This window comes from Peromyscus eremicus, unplaced genomic scaffold (assembly GCF_949786415.1).
Source record: "Peromyscus eremicus unplaced genomic scaffold, PerEre_H2_v1 PerEre#2#chrX_unloc_1, whole genome shotgun sequence".
Taxonomy (NCBI): Eukaryota; Metazoa; Chordata; class Mammalia; order Rodentia; family Cricetidae; genus Peromyscus; species Peromyscus eremicus.
Window position 1 is genome coordinate 3,818,261 of NW_026734288.1, and position 22,293 is coordinate 3,840,553.

At 37.5% G+C, this 22,293-nt stretch overlaps 1 protein-coding gene across 1 annotated transcript; it reads right to left on the reverse strand.

The window, feature by feature from the left end:
* Positions 1-5,720: 5,720 nt before the first annotated feature.
* On the reverse strand, positions 5,721-8,338 carry LOC131900980 (zinc finger protein 431-like; the record flags this gene model as incomplete). The annotated part of the gene is made up of 3 exons (XM_059252282.1): positions 5,721-6,499; positions 7,962-8,024; positions 8,218-8,338. Coding segments are annotated over 3 exons (963 nt in total), but the record flags the coding sequence as incomplete, so codon positions are not given.
* Positions 8,339-22,293: the final 13,955 nt, after the last annotated feature.

Below are 22,293 nucleotides of genomic sequence, written 5' to 3' on the forward strand. Positions count from 1 at the left end.
GTCTTCTCTGGTTACCTCTATTTTTTCATTCTCTACTCTTTCCTTATAGCTAGCCTCTATTGCCAAGTGTTTAATAATGACATTTTCTTATATTGTGTATGTTTTGATTATCATTGTTTCAATGCCTCCCTCTTCTTTTTTTCAGGAGCCTGTGATACTATCAAATTCCTTCTAAATCCTTAGTACATTATGTGTTCCTGTTCCATTTTCTTTCCAATCACTTACTTTGAGAATTCTTCTTTCCATTTGACAGAACACTTTCTAATTTCATGACGTATACCAATATCGTCCCACACATTGATATGCATATGTAAATGAAAGTAAAATATCCATATGGGATCGTCAAAAGTTATTCAGTTTTTTGTAAAACAGTCATGCTTTTTAACAAAATTATTTTCAATTGTGATGATTCTCCTACAACTTTCACAATTTTGATTTTCTTTAATGCTGTGTAATTCCATTATCTATATCACATTTTTAAATCTTTTTCTGTGGAAAAATTTATAAATAACAGAGATAATTTCTTTTCCCATAGGGACATAAATTACCATCATGCAATTTGCAGGCAAATTGATGGAACTAGAAAAAATTATCCTTAGTGAGGTAACCCAAACTCAGAAAGACAAACATGGCATGTACTCACTTATAAGTGGATTCTAGATATAAAATAAAGATCAGACTACAGCCCACAGAACCATGGAGGCTATATATATATAGCATGGAGGACCCTAGGACGACCATGGCTTATAATAAATTTTGGTTTTACTCAAAAAAAAAATTACCTTCATGCAACATTTTTGGTAGTGGAATGGTGAAGTATACTCAAAGTTTATTTTATGGAAGTCCTTAAAAAAAGTATGTCTTATTAAAGAACAAATATTTTCCAACCAACTCCTTCAGAACAGAAAAAAAGAAACATAAAAATGAAAAGTAATACTTCAAGTATCAGTAAATACGTAGCTGAAGAAAAGGAGGTGTATTGTACAAGCTAGGGCATCAGACAGTTGAACTTAGCTTGTGGGAACTCATAGTCTCTAAACCAACAGTTAGAGAGCCTGCATGGAACCATCCTAGACCCTTTGCATATGTGTGAAAGTTGGGTACCTCCATCTGTTTGGAAGGCTCCTAGCAGTGGGATCGGGATCTGTGCCTGGTGCTTAGCTGGCATTTGGTAACTTCTTGTCTATGCTGTATTACTTGCCCAGCCTTGGTGCAAGAGAAGGCTGTTGATTTTGTCTTACTTGATGTTCCATGCTTGGTTCAAGCCCATGGGAGGCCCGCCCCTTTCTGAATGGAGATGGAGAAGGAATGAGTGGGGAGTGGGGTAGATGGGAGGAAGTGAGAGAAAGTATGAGTTCAGGAGAAGAATCTGTGCTCAGTATGGGAAATAAATAAAAAATGAAAATAAAATAAATCATTAAAATTTTTAAAAAGAAAAAGGACACATCACTGTTTCGGGTAAGGAAGTGTCTTAAAGATGAGAAACAGTGTAATTCACTTCGTTAATCTACTAAAATTCAAACAAAATCACCCTAGTAGTTTTAGTTCATTGGTGCTGATATATTCTGCTGTTTGGAATTAATGTAATTAATGTAAATATCTGAATGATGATGCATGGGAGCAAGTGTCTTTTCACTCTTACATCTTTACTGCATAATACTTATTGTACAAATTAAGCTCAGTTCTCCCTTTCTCTCACACCCCAAGTGGCACCTTAGGGCAACTTACTTAGAACAAAAGGTTTTTCTTCATACCAGGTGCTTCAAGACGTGATGCATGCGATGCTGTTATCAATTACTCTTCTCCTGCCCTGCTAGAAAATGGAGACATAGAAAAATAAAGGCAGTTTTACTTTAGTGCCTCATAGGTGCTCTTACCTAACCACTTGCTAGATTGTAGTTTGAGCTCATTTATAATAAACTCATAAAGTGTCACCTAACCACTAATAAAGATACATTTTGTGCAAATAAATTCCCTTTCTGACTTATTCTAGGCCATATGTGACCCCATCTCCTTTACTCATGCCCCTTTTGGGTACAAATGAAGCTGACTATCACTGCTCTTATGGGGATTTAAAGTGTTTGCATTGTATTGTAAAAGAGTGGCTGCTGGTGAGGTTGTGGACTGGTTCTGTGAGAAAACTGCCAGAATTTTGTCACAGAGGTATAAAGTGAATGGAGAAAAGAGCTTGGTGTACTTAGAGTTTCTTTTTCCTCAGATTATTCTTGCTGATGGTAGCAATTCTTCTGGAGACCCTGGGAAGGAAATATTAGAGACTGAACCCTAATAGTTTATTATTTTATTAATGAGGCATTTAATGTTTTTTTTATATTCTCTTCTATTAAACATTTCAACATTAACATTGTTAAATTGTTTTGACAAAACAGTACACATTGGGAGTACAACATCTACCCTTAGATTTGCATTCTGAAATAGACACATGAGGATCATGATTTCAAATCAATCCTTGAATTATTACTGACATCCAAGCCAGGATGAATAATAAACAACAAAATCTCAAAGGTATATATGAAAAACAAAACCTGGAACAAAAACCCATCACCCCTTCATAAACACCCTTGCTTGAAAAGTGTGACCACACACTGCCTGATATTTAAATAAACAATGAACTACTTAGGTGATGGGGATCACATTCTATACATCGTGGCAGAAAATACCTGTCACTAACTAAAAACACAATAGAAGAAAAACAAAAGCCACAGAAGGACTATAAAAACTACAAAATAAACTTCACTAAATGGATTTGCCATACATAGAAGACACGTTATTGTCTACCTTATATGTTTCAAAATAGAAACCATAATGCAGTGATCTTCACCATCAATCTTGAGTGAATGTAGTAAGTAATTTACTTCCTTCAAGGGTACAATGAAAAATAAATGAAATGCGATTTTTTTTCTCTTGAAGCTGAAGACAACTATGATGTCTAAAGTCTTTACCAAATTGTTTACTTGCATAGGGTTTTTCTTTTGTATGAGTTTCTTCCCATTTCCAGACATCAAAACAATATAAATAGGCTTTAAAATACTTAAAGCACTAGAAACATGTCTGGGCAGTTAAGAAATTTTCATTCCCTGGACCAAGGTCTGATTTTTGACAACTTTTTATAATTCCTGCTACAAGACCCAAGGGTTTAACATCTCAGGATCCAGCATGCACATTCACATATCCCCACAGACACACAGTGACATCACATAATTACAATTAAAACAAATTTTTAAATAACCATATTTGATGAAGGTTTTTCTTCTGTAAGCATTAATTCCTATAACAGGTGTTGAGGTTTTTAATGGCTTACATACAGAGTTTTTCTTCACCATAAATTGGTTCATGTAAAAAAAAATGACCATTTAAGCATAAAGTTTGGGAAATCAATCCTTGTAAGATGGTGATTTCATTTGGGAATATATAGGAGATGCTGCCCTGCTGGAAGGAATATCTCACTAGGGGTAGGCTCTTAGAATTCACATCCACACACCATTTCCAGTTCCCTCTCTGCTTCATACTAAATCTTAAGGATGTGAGTTCTTAGCTTCCTATTTTAGCTGCCACGTCTGAAACTTGTTGCCATGCCACTTTCATGGTAATTCTCTATCACTCTGGAATGAAGGGCCATATTAAATTCACTTATAATCTGACCTAGACATTATATCACAACAGAAAAGTAACTAATACAAACCCACAAAGTTTTATACCTGAATTACTCATTTTTATGAAATTTAAGTATAAAGTCTAACAGGGTTACATTATAATTTAAATTTATACTTTAAGTGTTAAAGCTCTGAAGAGAAAGGTTTATTGACTTTCAGAATCAGGTTATACTGACAGCTGTGAAGGAAAGGTATCCTGGATACCTACAGCTGTGAGAAAAAAAGTTCCCTGACAATTGGAAAGTCAGGCGTATATATACCTAAAGCTGTATTCCAATGGGGAATCGTCTCCCTACAGGATTTAATAATTTTGCTTTTCTCCAAAAAAAGCCATTGCAGCTGGACTCTGCTCTACTCTGCTGAGAGTTTCCCAGTGGAGATGTCCATGGTTGCCCTGTTCCACTCCCCTAAGGGAGTTTCTCAGCAGACCTGTCAAATGCTTCTCTGCTCTGCTTTACTAGAGAGTTTCCCAGGGGAGATGTTCATTTCTTTTCAGCTCCAGCCCCAATTGTTACTTCTCGACTTCACTCAAGTAAAGGGGAAAACTGCTGCAGAAATGTAGCATTCACTGATGAAAAGGTTACATCTGCTCTGGTCTTATAAGAGAACTTGCCAGCAGAGGTATCTGTTGAATCTATGCTTCAATCTAGTAGTGAGTTTCTGATCTGCTCCAGTGAAAGGTGTTCACACAGAACTCATTCAATCAATTTACTTTGAAAGGAGGAATCCAGAAGTGTGTCTGCCTCTGTAAGGGTGGAAAAGGAGAGCTCCAACTGAAAAAAGCACAGGGCTTATACAAAGCTTCTTAGAGGCAGAGTTTTTCTGTGGGGAGGATTTTCAAGGTAGGAATTAGTCAGATTTCAGTACCTGAGCTTGTACAAGCTCAGAGATTGGCTGGATATTGTACTCAGGGATTGGGTGATTTTGAGCTCAGAGATTGGTTGGCTTTGTGCTCAGTTGGTCAAGGGTAGAGTGTGTTTCATTGGCTCTGGTTTCAGGTCCCTATTCACCATTTAGGCCGGGTTTCAGAGTCAGGGAGTTTTTTTTCTTTTCACTAGCTCTTGATTTAGGGTGTTCCTTTGACTCTGTTTTCAGAATCATTGTGTGTTTCTTTGGCTCCAGTTTCAGGACCAAAGTGTGTGTCTTTCACTAGCTCTGGTTTCAGGGTCTAGGTGTGTTTCTTGGTTGACCCTTTACTCTACACATAGGGCTTCATAAATTCATAAATTCATTGTTTCCATCAGTTTGCTCTTGTAAATAATATAAAAGTGGCCATGATAATGCTTGAACAGATTGTTGACACTGTCAGTTTTTCCCTAGAATACTCTTATAAAATTGATAAGAGGGTTGGCTAAAGATTTTGTCAAATACTTTATAATAAGCCCTTGGTAACTCTTTCAGGTGTCGCTGGGTACCAATGGCTCCCTCAGGGGAGGGAGTAAGAAAACGTGGTGTCAACAACACAGACAACATGGATTGGTTGAAGGCAAACAGCAGAATTGATTATTCAATGATGGGGACGGCCTTATATACCCTCCTCCCAGCACTCAGACTGTGTCCCAATCTGGTGACATTATCAGGAATTCTAACAGTGTCTGTTGCTAGGCCCTCATGCAGATGCAGCATAATCAGGTACTCTGACAGCACCAGTTGCTAGGCTCTCAGGCAGACTCCCAGTGGTCTCATAAGGAAGTACACTATGTGCATGCCTTGGCAACTGCTTTGAGCCAATTTCCTCAACACTATGGGCCTGTTCTACTACATTCAGGTAGTCAAAGACAATTATAATATGCAAAGGATTTAAGTGATTGTTTAGACACAAAGATTTACTCACATGTAAAACACAAACCTTAACCACTCTGACTACATTTATGGGATTTCTCTGCAATATGATATTTTCTCATGATTTTGAAGATTCCTGATACTTTCAAAGGCTTTACCAGACTAATTACATTCATATGGTTTCTCTCCAGTATGTGTTCTTCGATGCATTTGAAGATAAATATTACGTGTAAAGGCTTTTCCACATTGATTACATTCATATGGCTTCTCTCCAGTATGTGTTCTTCTATGCATTTGAAAACAACCATGACGTGCAAAGGCTTTTCCACATTGATTGCATTTATATGGTTTCACTCCAGTATGTGTTCTTTTATGCATTTTAAGAGTACTGTGTTGTGCAAAGGCCTTACCACACTCATTACATTCATACGGTTTCTCTCCAGTATGTGTTCTTCTATGAATTTTTAGATTACTAGGTCCGGCAAAGGCTTTACCACACTGATTACATTCATAAGGTTTCTCTCCAGTATGTGTTCTTTGATGCTTCTGAAGATTACTGTGACATATAAAGGCTCTACTACACTGACTACATTGAAAGGGTTTCTCTCCAGTATGTGTTCTTTTATGCCTTTGAAGAGTATTGTGTTGTGCAAAGGCCTTACCACACTCATTACATTCATAGGGTTTCTCTCCAGTATGTGTTCTTTTATGCCTTTGAAGAGTACCCTGTTGTGCAAAGGCCTTACCACACTGATCACATTCATACGGTTTTTCTCCAGTGTGTGTTCTTCTATGCATTTGAAAATGATGGTGTTGTGCAAAGGCTTTACCACACTGATTACATTCATATGGTTTCTCTCCAGTATGAGTTCTTTTATGTATTTGAAGATGATTGTGACATTCAAAGGCTTTACCACATTGACCACATTCATAGGATTTCTCTCCAGTATGAGTTCTTTTATGTATTTGAAGAGTAATGTGATGAGCACGGGCTTTGGAACACTGGTTACATTCATAGGGTTTCACTCCAGTATGTATTGTTTCATGCATTTGAAGATGATTGTAACATACAAAGCCTTTACCGCATTGATTACTTACAAAAGATTTCACTCCAGTGTGTGATCTTTTATGCTTTTGAAGATTATTTTGACATGCAATAATTTCACCACATCGAGAATACACAGAAGATTTCTCTGTAATTTGGCTTCTTTCATTCCTGCAAGGATAATTAGTACATGTAAAAGCTTTAGACCATTCAACACACTGTTGACTCCTTATATGTTTGAATTAAGTTTACAATTTGGTCCAACTGTAATCAGAACTTAAATTTTTATCACTGTCTTAAATCTCATGTAATATTTACACAGTCTGTTACTCATAGGTCTTTCCTGTCACATGAGTTTATTGATTTATTAACAATAAAGCTAGAAAACTAATTACTTTTATACTTGAATCAAACTTAACAAGTATATTCAATGTGGAGACTGCTACAAACCTTCTAATTGTTCTGACGAGAGAGTTATGTTATGTCTTTCTCATCCTTATTCTCATATGGCTTGTATTCAGAGTGACATATGTTATACCTAGTAATAGAAGAATAACTAATAAAAAAGGTTTTACATTGAATACACAGTTTACCTTTCTGTCCTCATAGACTTGTGGTATAGGAATTAAGGATTCTCTATAACAATTAACCCTTGCCGGGCAGTGGTGGCAGTGATGGCACATACCTTTAATTCCAGCACTTGAGAGGCATAGACAGGTGGATCTCTGTGAGTTCAAGGCCAGCCTGGGCTACAGAGTGAGTTCCAGGAAAGGCACAAAGCTACACAGAGAAACCCTGTCTCAAAAAAAACAAAAAAAACAAAAACAAAACAAACAAACAAAAAAATTACCTTTTGAATCTTGATTCTAACAACCCTGCTTACTAAACTTAGCACTATCACAACAAGTACAATGTCTTTACTATGGAGTATTTGCTTATTAGAAGATTTTGAAGATATACTTATCAACACTTCAACATGTAGAAATTATGTAATATGAGTGGTATGAAATAAATGGACTGAAATTTCTATATCAAAGCCCTTATGGTGCTATGATTCAAATGGTGATATCTGTTAAGGCATTGTTTCCTTGTCTTTTTTATTTAAAAAAAAATGCCTTGCAAATGCAATTCAATTACCTGAAATTGATTTATATGATTTCGTGAGAATTTAATAATCATCAATGTACTTTAAACAGTGCTTATTTACACTGTTGCTTTTGTTTACAACTTTCTGTGTTTGCCAGGTGGTGTTGACATATGCCTTTAATTCTAGCACTTGGAAGGCAGAAGCAGGTGTATCTCTGTGAGTTCAAGGCTAGCCTGTTCTACAGAGTGAGTTCCAGAATAGGCTCCAAAACTACACAGAAAAACCCTGTCTCAAAATAATAAAAAAATAAAAAATCTTCCACGACACAATCTAATTTCTTCAGAGGCACACTTGTATCAGCTTGCTCAAGGAAATCACCTTTCACGTTGTCTAGAACTTTGACAATGTTCTTCAATATTATGGTCTTCCCACTTGTATCCTGAAATATAATACCAGAAAAGATTTATTATTGATAACTCTGCAAAATATAAGTTCCTATCTTCAGTGTACCTTACAACCATGCATGATTTATTCACCTCATTCTTCTTTCTCAATCAAATTACAGAAGAGCACCCAAAACCAAAGAACAATTGTCCCTCTATTTTAAAGTGTGAAAAAAAATGCTGTCTTACCTATAATAGTGAGATTCCTGTAGATCTTCAACATCACATCTTTGTACAGATACTTCTGGGAAGGATTCAACAAAGTCCATTCTTCCCAAGTGAAGTCAACATGCACATCATTATAGGTCACTGCATTCTAAAATATCCATGCATGCATACAATGGAAAGTATGATACTGAAAACATTGTAAATGTATACTTATTTGACAGTATATTCATATAATTCTTGTGCTCCTTAGTCTTACTCCACAACATAGGCACTATAATGTAATCAAGGCACTTTAGAAAAAAACTGAATAAGAGATTCACCTTTTTCATTTCTGTACCTTTGGAAGAGATATCACGTTGCAAGAAAAATGCCTGTTAACAAACATAGAGACAAGTAAACAGATAAACAATACAAAGTACACATGAGAGAAATTGTGTGAATAATTACTAACTCCAAAAAAGAAAAATAAGATGGACAAACTGGGTGTGTTGGCTCACCCCTTTAACCCTAGGTGTATCTGCTTCTGAATTGAATATAAGCTTAGTCTATGCTATTAGGTCCAGGACAGCCAGAAGTACATATTAAGTAAGAACCTGTCTCCCATGTAAAAAAATCAGTCAAATAAAAAAGAAGATAGAAAGAATTCAGAGGCTTTTACTGAAGTTCCTACAAAGAGTTATACATTTACTCCAGTTCTGTATTCACCTTCCAGAAATCTGAAGTGCCCCCAATTCAAACTACCATCAATAAGATTTTACTAAAAGCTACTACATGCTGTAACAATTACAAAATGGACAGATGAAAACATTAGCAATGTAAATATTGATGGTAAAAAAATCAACATAGGGCAGAAGAGATGACACAGTAGTAAAGAGCTCTTGCTAGTCTTACATAGAGTTTGGCTAAATTGACAGTATTTACATGGGTTATCACAACTATCCATTATTCCTAGTTCAGGGTTTGTGAAACTGTCATTGATCACTGTACAGACCAGGCACCCTTATGGTGCATATTCATGCATACAGGTAAAATACTTATATTCATTTAAAACAAAAACACTAGACAGGAAGAAGGTCATGAACTTGTAACCCAATAGCTCAGAAGGCTCAGACAGTGTTAGTATCATGAATATATGCTATTCTGAGTAACAGAATGAAGCACACTGCCAAATTTTAAAATTCAAGATATGGATGAAGCTTAGTACAATAGCACATGCTTCACGTATACAAAAACATATATCTCAGGCCAATCACTCAATAGTAATAATAATAATAATAATAATAATAATAATAATAATAATAATAAAGCCAGCCTGGCTGTAGTGGCACATGCCCTTAATCCTAGCACTCGGGAGGCAGAGGCAGGAGGATCTTTGTGAGCTTGAGGCCAGCCTGGTCTACAGAGTGAGATCCAGGAAAGGCACAAAGCTACACAGAGAAACCCTGTCTCAAAAAACTAAAAAAAAAAAAAAAAAAAGCCAAGAATGTTGGTTTACTTTTAATCCCAAAACTTGGGAGCCAATGTCAGGGAATCTCTGAGTTCAAGGCCAGCATAGTATGCAGAAGTTCTTCCAGGATGGCTAGAACTACACAGACAATACTTGTCTTCAAAAACAAACAAACAAAAAAATAAAGCAGCAGGCTACCAAACTGCCATAGCACTGAACAGCAATTGCTTCTACTGTAATCTTGTGATATAGAGATAGAGTCTATAATGATGATGAAGGCATGACAACATAAAAAGAAATAAGTCTGATTATTTTCAACCAAAACACAGTAGACACAAAGTACAGGAAAGGGGTTGAGATTATAGAGATGCATATCATACCCCCAGTGAGGAATTTCATCCAGAAAGTCTGCTCCTACAAAAAGTTTCACAAGCAATCACAATTCATGAAAAAGAGAGACATATTGAAATACATCACCACATCTAGGAGGTTTTTTATCCAATCAACTATATTTGACCAAAGTAATGGTAGGCTCATGGTCAGAAATGAAGAAAATGCATTTAGTCACATTATTGATCCTCATAGTCTACAACAGCCCCTATATGGTTAAAATGTCTAAAGTCTCTTTTGACACTCAAGATGATCTCTTGACAGTGACATCTTATAAAGTCAGAAAATGAGTTACATCTTTCCAACATACAATGGCACATAATACCATCACATTCCAACACAGAGAAATGGAGACATTGAGGGAAAAAACTGGACTAAGTCAAGACTAAAGCACAACAGGACAAACAACAAATCCTTTATCTCTGTGTTAGATGAATAGGGCATCAGTTTCAAAGGGGTCAGATGGCCTTATCCCTGCAACTTGTCATCTCTCTGTCTCTCTCTCTCTCTTTGGTTACTTCCACTCTCTCTGTGCAACTATCTCTCTATCAAAGATGTCTCATGGCTTAGTTATCTCACATCTTGTGGTCACCAATTGCAACCCAGTCTGTTGAAGAAAATTATTTTAAGATAGGTTATATTTATCTATGTTGTGGTACAATTGTTTTAACAATGCAAATATGTGTGGCATTATTTGATGTTGCATTTGTTTAACTCTGTGGTACTGTGCCTGTCTAAAATACCTGATTGGTCTGATAAAGAGTTGAACGGCCAATAGCTTGACAGAAAAGGATAAACAGGGCTGAAAGGCAGAGAGAATAAATGGGAGGAGAGATCTGGGAGGAAAAAATGAAAAAGCAAAATAATGAGAGGACACCAGTGGCCAGTCACCCAACTACACAGCATGCCCTGGAATAAGAAGTAAAGAAAGATATACAGAATAGAGAAAGATAAAAGCATAGAGGCAAAAGATAGAAGGAATAATTTATGTTAAAAAAAAACTGACTATAAACAAGGCAACTAAGGCCACGCACTTATAAGAAAGAATAAACCTCCTTTTGTGTGTGATGTATTTGAGAGTTGGTGGCTGACTCACCAAAAGAATAAAGAGTAAACCAACAACAACAAAAACCCAAAACCACTACCACCACCTTCAATCCTCACAGCATCATGCAGTGAACTCTCACTGTGCCCTCACAGGATTTCTGCCTCTGCCAAACATAAATGCCTGCAGCGGTGCTAAACTGCAACCACAGACTAAGAATTTATGACTACAAATTTTGATTATTTCTTGTTTCCAGGACCAATACATGATGGGGAATCCTGTCAAGTTTGACTTTTTAATTGGGATGGACACTAACGTGCTTGGATGACAGGTGCAGAAGTTTTTGTATGAAGATGCTTTCTGGGACTAGGAATCACTTTGCTTACTCTTTCCACATATTGAATGCTTAACTGGATGGAGTTTCATACTTTGGACACTTTGCTAGGCTTCCATTACATGGCAAGGGCCTCCTCTATAATGGTGATTAAACTCCTAGAAAATTCCTGCCTATTTCAACACTTGAGTGCCCTCTGAATCTACCATTTCATTTTCATTTATTTCTGCCCCCCCTTTTTTCCACTGGAGACCATAATGAGTCATCAGTAATAACCATCCAACAGATTCAAAATTCCACTTTAGAAACCAATCAATGATTTTTAATTTGGCCATAACCCTAAGCCTAACACTAAATTTCCAGGTTATAGGTAGAATAAGATTTTGGAGTGAAATTATCACACAAATGACCTCTAGGTTAAATTTTATGCAGTCTATTTCTGACTAAAATTCTATGATCTCAATCTTCATTCTCTGCAATTACTCTTAATATTCTCTCCCATCCTCCTGGTTCTACAAAAGAACAGTCAGTTAAGTTCTGTGTACAAGTTTTTATGATTTTTGCCACCTAAAGTCCTGATGTCTTCCACATTCTTCCAAAAGACAACATTCCCAGGTTCTACCTTGCAAAAATTTCACCTTTTGTGTTTCTTTGTGGTTCTAACTTTTTTTTAGCCAGCTGTGATTAAATTTTCTTACCAAAACATCTTAGGCAATGAATGTTTTTATTTGGCTGATTGTGTCAGATCACACTCCATCATTTTGGGGGCTTAGGAAAGAATCTCAAGGTAACATTTAAGATGAAACCCATGGGAAAAGATTGTTTCCTGGCTTTCTCTCTTGCCTAGTAATCATGTCTTGTTCAGTTAGCTCTCTTTTCTAGCCCAGCACAACTCTTTTAGGGATATTGCCTCTTGGTGGAGGATCCTTCCCACATCAATCATCAATCAATACAATCTTTCACAGACATATAACAGCTTCTGACATTTACAAATAAAGCCACTGTGAACATAGTTCAGCAAATATCCTTGTGGTAGGATGAAAAATTATCATTTACATATATGCCCAAGAGTGTTATAGCTGGGTCTTGAGGTAGATTGATACCAAATTTTCTGAGGATTGCATATTAATTTCCACAATGGCTGTACAAGTTTGCACTTGCAATAGTAATGAATCTCATTGCTCCATGTCTTTGCCAGTGTTAGTTGTCACTTGTGTTATTGATCTTAACCATTCTGACAGGTGTAAGATGAAATCTCAAAGAAGTTTCAATATGTTTTTCCCTGAAGACTAAGGATCTTGAACATTTCTTCAAGTGTTTCTCAGTCACTTTAGATTCCTCTACTGAGAATTCTGTTTAGAGGTACACCTAATCATAATGGCATTATTTGGGTTCTTGTTGTCTAGTTTGTTTGTTGAGTTCTTTATTATCTTGAGTGAGGCAACTCAGAAACACATTGGCAATCATGGTATGTACTCACTTATAAGTGGAAATTAGCAGTTAAGTAAAGTACAATCACTGTGAACACAATCACATTGTAATCCATGGATGCAGAGAGGCTAAATAACAAAAATGGCTCTGAGAGAGATGCATGGATCTTCATGAGAAAAGGAAATAGAATAGTTTTGTGGGTCCACTGAAATCAGGTAGAAATGGAAACAGGAAGGGGAAGGTGAGTAAGAAAAAGAAAGAGGTGGAGAAGGCAAGGGAGATGGCTGGAATAGGGATGATTTTAGCAGGGATCATGGAAATAGTGCAATGCAAATTTTCTGGAACCTATAAGGGTGGTCTCAGTGAGGACTCCTAGAAATCAAGAACACAGAGGCTGAATCAGCCCTCTTCTGTAATCACATAAGGCTCCAAGTGTTAGAAAGGGCACAACATGCCAGCCACAAAACCTTAGAACCACACTCGTCCTGCCTGCAAGATATCCTGGGGCAATGGTGGCTCAGAGAGATTCTGTAGTGGACAACAAATGACTTGTGTAAATTGTAGCCCAAGCTGTGAGAGGCTACACATATTCTTGAATAATCAGAAGCTTACACACAGACCCCTTGCTTGCTAATGAGAGGCTACTTTGATGTATTTCATGAGAGTTGTCAGGATGTCTCTGTTTTTAGCCATGTCTTTATCTATGAATGCAAGTTTTTTTTGTGACTTTTATTCCCTGAAAGAGTTTGTTGGAATATATAAACTGTAAAAAAAAAAAAAAAAAAAAAAAAAAAAAAAAAAAAGATAGGATAGTGCAATGAGAGAGAACAGCATGATGAGAACAACATGAGAGAAATAAGTAAAGAAACCATCAAGAAAGCACATGAGTGTCCTGACATTCCATAATAAGCCTCAGATAGAAAAGTCACAGTTTCACCAGGCTGTGGATTTCTCTTTGACTCCTGAGTGCTGTTTTAAAGGCTGGACCTTGGGGGCAGTTCTAGGAAACTGCAGTTTGGATATATTTCATGAGAGAATACATTTTTAAAAAAAGAAAGTAAAGGATATGGGCAAAGTGAGAAAAGTTTGGAACAAAGCAAGACTAAAACTCAGAAGGGTAAATGTAGCTAGAGTTTTCCTGCCTGGCCCACAATCAGGACAAATCTCTGTCACCCGCCAGTCCCACAGCCTCTCAGACCCGACCAAGTAAAAACAGAGACTTATATTGGTTACAAACTGTATGGCCGTGGCAAGCTTCTTGCTAACTGTTCTTACAGCTTAAATTAATCCATTTCCATTAATCTATACCTTGCCACATGGCTCGTGGCTTACCGGTATCTTCACATGCTGTTTCTCATCGTGGTGGCTGGCAGTGTCTTTCTGACTCAGCCTTCCACTTCCCAGCTTTATTCTCCTCCTTGCCCCGCCTATACTTCCTGTTTAGCCAATGGCCAATCAGTGTTTTATTGATTAATTAGCAACACATTTGCCATACATCCCACAGCACTTCCCCCTTTTTTTTTTCCAAAAAGGAAGGTTTTAACCTTAACAAAGTAAAATTACATATAATTTGGAAATTTGGGCGTAGCTTCTCTTACTACTTCCTGCTGGAAGGGGGCGCTGTATCTTATGGGGAAACAAAGAAAATTTTAGAATTATGGAATAGTCCATGAGGCTGTATCGTCTGAGCCAGATGCCTTCAAACCATTCTGGATGTTGGATCATCTGGGCCATGGTGTCATTGGAGACCTTCAGGGGGTCTTGGCTGGTCAAACCTGATGTATCTTAATCTTGAACAAATCCATAGCCTCTGGCTTTCTGTGGGAACAAAAGCAGAGTCCCCTTTCCAAAGTAACATATCCTTACATCCAAATTTTGAAGTCAAGGTATCTTTAAAATATACATTTTGGCATAACTCAACAGCTTTTACAATCAAATGTTTTTCTGCAGTTAAAAATCCCAAAGACAACACAATCCAGATTCTCTGTGTAATATCCATCTTTACGTGGCTTATTTTATATACTACCTTTACTGTCTCTTTAAAGACTTTATTTTTTAAAACTATGTATTTGTTTATATAACTTTATATATCACCTTTTTTGTCTCTTTCAAGCCTACGTATATTTTACACACATTGTAAACTATTACATCTGAATCTGTCTTATTGTGAATCTATTGTCTTAAACTGCAGCAGCTGTGGCTGCTGGCTCCGCCCACCTCAGCTTCCCAACATGGCTACGTTTACCGCCAGCTCTGGGAGCTATCATGGGTCTATGCTTTTATCCAAGCAGCGTGTAGCCCCAAAACCTCTTTTTTTTTGTTTTGTATTAGCAAAGTCTAAATCCACCATGCAGCTTAATTTGCCACTTGCAGAAGCCTCATTCTCGACATACTGCAGGTCAAGCACGCATGCTAGAAACCCACCAGTAGCTCAAACTGGCAGCTGCTACTCATTTGAGAGAAACAATTAGGAACTATTTTTAGCTCCATTTTAGAATCTTTTCTCAGGTTTTAGGTGGAAACTCTTGCCACCACGTTGGACGCCATTTGTAGCTAGAGTTTTCCTGCCTGGCCCACAATCAGGACAAATCTCTGTCACCCGCCAGTCCCACAGCCTCTCAGACCCGACCAAGTAAACAGAGACTTATATTGGTTACAAACTGTATGGCCGTGGCAGGCTTCTTGCTAACTGTTCTTACAGCTTAAATTAATCCATTTCCATTAATCTATACCTTGCCACATGGCTCGTGGCTTACCGGTATCTTCACATGCTGTTTCTCATTGTGGTGGCTGGCAGTGTCTCTCTGACTCAGCCTTCCACTTCCCAGCTTTATTCTCCTCCTTGCCCCGCCTATACTTTCTGTTTAGCCAATGGCCAATCAGTGTTTTATTGATTAATTAGCAACACATTTGCCATACATCCCACAGCAGGTAAACAACAACTACTGTTATCTTTGTCTCAGACAGGTGGAGCTTCATTCTCAAAGAGCTTAAATAACTCTGTCCCTGAAAACTTTCATACATGTTTGTCCTTTGCTACTTCCACTCATTGTATGCAGCTCTGTGACAGATTTCTCATAGGCTGGGTATCTCAATATTCTATCATCTCAAAATCCAACAATGGCTTCCTCTTCACAGCTTCATGCAACGGACTCTCACAGTCTCCTCACTTGGTTTTTGCCTCTGCCAAACCCAGATTGTGCAACAGTGCTGAACTGAAATCACAGAGGAAAAATCCATAACCTATGAGTATTGCCTCTTTTGCATCTACATCTTCCTTGTTCACAGAACCAGTACAACATGGATTAACCCCCCCACATTTGGCTTCTAAGTTGTGATGGATGCTATCATGCTTGGATAAGAGTTACAACAAATTCTGTATGAAGTTGCTTCTTTGAATTAGGAATCAAGTTAGCAAGTTCCATAAGTAGAAGACTTAGAAATATGGAATCTTATACTTAGGTTACCTTCCTAGGCTTTAAATGCTGAGAAGGGCTTCTCTTTATTTTCCTTTTTTTTATTATTAAGAAATTTTCTATTAATTTGACATACCACCCATTGATCCCCCTGTCCTCCTTTTTCTCACCCTTCAGCTCTTCCCCCAACCCACTCCTCATTCACATCTTGTTCAAGGCAAGGCCTCCCATGGGGAGTCAGCAGAGCCTAGTATACTCAGTTGAGGCAAGTCGAAGCCTCTCCCCCTTCACCAAGGCTGTTCAAGGTGTCCCACCATAGGTACTGGGCTCTAAATAGCCACTCATGCAACAGGTATGGATCCTGATCCCACTGCCTTGTATCCACTTAAATAGTTCAAGCCAAACAAGTCTCTTGCCTATGCAGATGTCCTAGTCCAGTCCTATGGATGATCCACAGCTATTGATCCACATTTCATGAGTTGCAACTAGTTTGGTTTGGTTGTTTCTCTACATGTCCCCATCATTATCTTGATGCCCCATGCTCACAGAATCCCTCTTTTCTCTCTCTTTGATGGGAATCCTGAAGCTTGGCTGTGGATTTCTGCATCTGCTTTCATTAATTACTGGATAAAGGCTCTATGATGACAGTTAGGTTATTTCACAATCTGATTCCTGGAGTAGGCCAATTCAGGCACCCTCTCCACTATTGCTACTACTCTAAGGTTGGGTCGTCCTTGGGGATTCCTGGGAACTTACCTAGGACCCTGTCTTCCTCTATCATGGTATCTCTTTCTTTTCTCTCCCACTCTGTACCTCTTCCAGCTTGATGATCCTGTTTTCTTGTGTTTTCATCCCCCATCTCCTACCTCATCATCATCCTCATCCCTATCTCATCTCCCTTCCCTCTAGAGATATAGTAATATAAACAGCTTGGTGGTATTGGCATAAAAACTGACATGTGGACCAAAGGAGTCTAATTGAAGTTCCTGATATTAATCTGCACACCTATGAATACCTGATTTTTGACAAAGAAGTCAAAACTGTAAAATGGAAAAAAGAAAGTATCTTCAACAAATGGTGCTAGCATAACTGGATGTCAATGTGTGGGAGATTTCAAATAGATCCATATATGTCACCATTCTCAAAATTCAGGTCCAAGTGGATAGAGGACCACAACATCAATCCAGTTACACTGAATTTTATAGATGAGAAAGTAGGAAGTAATCTTGAAAGCAGGGGCAGAGGAAATCACTTCCTAAATATAAAAAACAGTAGCATAGACAGTGAGAGCAACAATTAATAAATGGGACTTCGTGAAACTGAGAAACATTTTGTAGGGCCAAGATACCATCAATAAGACAAAATAACAGCCTAAAGAATGGGAAAAGATCATCACCATCCTCACATCTGACAGAGGGCTGATCACTAAAATATATAAAGTATTCAAGAAACTATACATCAAAATATTGAATAATCCAGTTAAAAAATGGGCAACAGAACTAAACAGTGAATTCCCAACAGAAGAATCTCAAATGACCCAAAAAACTTTTAAAGAATTGCCCAACATCCTTTGTCCTCAGGGAAATGTAAATCAAAATGACTCTGAGACACCATCTTGCACCTGCTAGAATGGCTATGATTTAAAACTCTAATAACAGCTTATGTTGGAGAGAATGCAGAGAAAGTAGAACAATCTTCCACTGTTGGTGGGCCTTCTCTTTAATAGTGTTAAACATCTTGAAATTTCCTGCCTCTGCTTCACCATCCAACTGCCATTTGATACTATCTCATGCTGTTTTTCTCTATGTGTTGGATTAGAGAAGAATACAGTTTTTTAAAAAAGAAAAAAAGGGATGTGAACACAGTTTTTATTTGTTTCTGAACCACTTGTTTCTTTCCACTGTAAACCAGATTCAGTCATCAGTAATAAACACCCAACAGAATCAATACTTTGTCCAAAAAATCAACCAATTACTTTTTAATTCTGCCTTACTCGATTACTCAGAGAATGAAGAAAATAGGAAGGATTTGGGAACATAGTATTGTACAAATAACCTCTAGCTAAATTTTTCATGTAATCTATTTCCCACTTAAATCCTATAACCTCAAGCTCCACTGTCTTCAATACTTTAAAAACTTCCATATCCCCACTATAAAAATATAGCCAATTAAACTCTACATGCAGCTTTCTATGGCTTTGCCATCTAAAGTCCTACTATCTTCCACATTCCTCCAAAAGACCACATTACCACATTCTACTCAGCAACAAAATTATTTTTGGTGTATCAGATTTTGATTCAACTTACTTGTTTCTTGCTGTGGTTAAATTCTCTAATCAAAAGCATCTCAGGTAATGAATAGGTTTATTTGACTGCTATTGCCAGATCTAATCAACAATTGTAGAAGCTTAGGAGAGAAGCTAAGAAATGAAGGCAAAACCACGGGGAAATTGTATTTACTGGAATTCTCTCTTGCCTGGTCACTGTCATGTCCTAAGCTAGATCTCTCAAGCATCTCAGGACCACTTACTTAGGACATAGAAACCTTAGTTGAAGAGCTTTCCCACACCAATGGACACAATTTCTCACAAAAATAGTAACTATCAATTCTGATCTGGGCAGAGCCTCGATTGATGTTTCCTCAGATGATTTGAGGAGATATAACATTGACAGTTGAAGCCAATTAAGACAGAGACAATAACATTAGAAGGTTTTAAAAACACAAAACCCAGCCGGGCGGTGGTGGTGCATTCCTTTAATCCCAGCACTTGGGAGGCAGAGCGAGGCAGATCTCTGTGAGTTTGAGGCCAGCCTGGGCTACCAAGTGAGTTCCAGGAAAGGTGCAAAGCTACACAGAGAAACCATGTCTCAAAAAACAAAAACAAAAACAAACAAAAAAAAACTACACAAACCCCAAATATTAACCATGTCAATTACTTAAGCAACAGAAACCCAAACATGAAGGTGGCAACAACTGGAAAATACAGGTTTGTCAAGAAATGAAAAGTGAGATTCTAAGATCAACAAAAGAAAACTAAAACTGTCTCTACACAGAAACTTTTGAAGTAACAAAAACTCAAAACACCCATAACATCATATAACAAATTTTCTGCAAAAATATTGGTGAAGATCCATCAATTTCCAGAGAAACAATACATCTAGATGACAATTAATAAAATCAACACCATAGATGGCACCACCAATCAAACTTGACATAAAAACTTATCTACAAATACATGTCACTGTCCCTTAAACAAGAACAGATTCTTATCAAAATTAAGCCACAATGCACTCTAGTTTTGTCTTTGGAAATAATAGAAAATGAGTTGAGAGAGGAGCTATTTTCTATCAAAGCTGGAGAGATTTCAATGAAGCTTTCTGATGTTTTAACTTTTTAGAAAATAGTTCTGATTACTAAAAGGATCTCATTATCTTATAATAAAAGCAAGGTAAATTTTAGGATAACTTAGGCACCATATTGTTTCCTATGACTGATGACTATCTGTGAGTCTCCATCAGAGTGAGGAAATGAAAACTTTTCCAAACCAAATGCAAGATAACAGATTTTTAAAGAAACAGTGTATGATTTGCATTGTACACCTTTTTTTTTTTTTTTTTTTTTGGTTTTTCGAGACAGGGTTTCTCTGTGTAGCTTTGTGCCTTTCCTGGGACTCACTTGGTAGTCCAGGCTGGCCTCGAACTCACAGAGATCTGCCTGGCTCTGCCTCCCGAGTGCTAGGATTAAAGGCGTGCGCCACCACCACCCGGCTTGCATTGTACACCTAAAGCAACTTGTTTTGCTCTGATTGCTTTATGAGTCACAAGAACTTTTGAAAATTTTATCTCCATATTTTGTGTATGTTTGTATGAGGAAGGATGTCTTCTAAGTATGTACAGGTGACATATAAGAAAAGAGTGTGTCCCATCCACTGTTTCTAGAGTAGCAGGTGGTTATGAGCATCCCAACTTAGATATTCGGCTATGAACTCACGTTATCCCCAAGAAGAATACATGCTTATCACATTCCCAGCCCTATATTACTTTTTATCCAATAAAATAAAAGACTTCTACAGATTAACAAGAATAAAACCTAAATTAATGCTGCAAGCCACAAGTATATATTATAGACCTCCAGCTGTATATAATAAAGCTATACCTAGAAAGTTCAAAGAATTTTTTCCAGAGGGATGCCATTTATCAGTGATTATTTGGTGTTATTCAGCTTTTAGTTTATCAGCTGTCTTCTACTATGAATTTCTTGTGTGCTCATGTACTACTAGGCCATATGGCAAACAATACAATCTTATACCTACTGCTGATCTTCTAGGTAGCACCCCTATAGAGCCTAGGAGATAGGCAGACTGTAGATCCACAGCTTTGTTTCTTGCACGTATGAGGCTCAGACCATTGCTTTCCTTCAGGCCCAGTGACATGGCAAAGCTATTGGCTGAAGACAAAAGAGATTTTTTGCATACCCAGGTGAAGTAAAGACTAGCAGAATTTCTGATCAAGGCAGAGTCATGTGGCCAGGAAGAGGAGAACAAGGCAGAGTTTCTGTAGATGGTTAGGAAGACTAGGTCAGGGTGAGGGTAAGGAGCAAGGAAAAGTTCTGAAGACTGTAGATGCATCTGAATCAGATCAGGAGAGGGGAAGATGAATGTAAGATGGAGGACAGAGGAATGGAAGATAAAGTTAAGGTTCAGAGTATATGTGCTTATCTATTACTATGGCTAGGAGAGGACAGAAAAGGAAGTGATAGAGAAGAACTGAGAGTCAGAACAGAACTGAAGCAATGTAGTTAGAAGTTGGTTACAGCTGGCCAGTGTCAACACTTGGGAGACAGAGGCAGGCAGATCTCTGTGAGTTTGAGGCCAGCCTGGTCTACAGAAAGAGATCCAAGACAGGGACCAAAACTACACTGGAAAAATCTGTCTCAAAAAATAGGTTTGTTATAGAGAAATAAAGTAAACAGATATAATAAATTGGTGTACATAGATTCCTTGACCTCAGATAACCCCACACCAGACATAGCATCTTCCCCTAGACTCTTGGAAGGATTTGCTCATGGCAGGACCCAGGGAAATTTCTGATAACGTGGAAGTAAACAAATGATCCATGGGAACATAATGAATCAATATTAAGAGGTTTTTGTATGGTAAATTTGCATCACGAATTGAATATAATACAAAGAAATGCCTCAACAATTTATGACAGGATTCCTGGTTCCAATTCTCTATGCAAAGTGGAAACACTCAGAATGCTCAACAGTATCATGAAAAAGTAATAAATATATTATATATATAAATATATATATATTATATATATGATAGATAGATATAGATAGATATAGATATAGATACTATGTGACTTTTTTATTTACCACAAAGCTACAACAATCAAGAATATGAACAATATTTGTGAAAGAATAAAGGAGATAGAGAGACAAGAACAAAAGCAGGAAAATATAGTCAACTTATAATTAATTAAAAGACCAAAGGAAACTCATTCAGGAAAAGTGTGATCTTGACCAGTGTTACAGCTACCTATAATTCTATGTGTATAGAAATTAACACAGACTTGACAGATTCCACAAAATCATCTCAAACTTACCTTTAAAGCTTCTGACTTTCCAGCTACTACTGACATTTCTTTTAAACAGAGAGACTTCAAACTCTAGGTTCTTTTGGCAAATGGAGGTAATCTCCTCCTATGGCTCTGCAAAGTCTCATGTACCCTTGTGGTTCCAGGTAAACCCAGCCAAACTGATGCCCAATCACAAAAAAGGTAGAATAATTTAATGACTATTTCCTGCCACATGATCTGGAATCAGCTCTATCCACCTGCCTAACAACATGCAAATATATTACAGATACCACACTCTCCCACCGCCAGGACAGCAGAGCCTCCCCTCTTCACAGAATCCACACTCAGGTGTCTCAGAGAAGAAGGGCCATTTCCCAGATCACCACAGGGACCAACAGAACCAGTCTGGGTCATGGTCCCTCAAAGTCACAGAAGCACTGACAGCTCAGCAG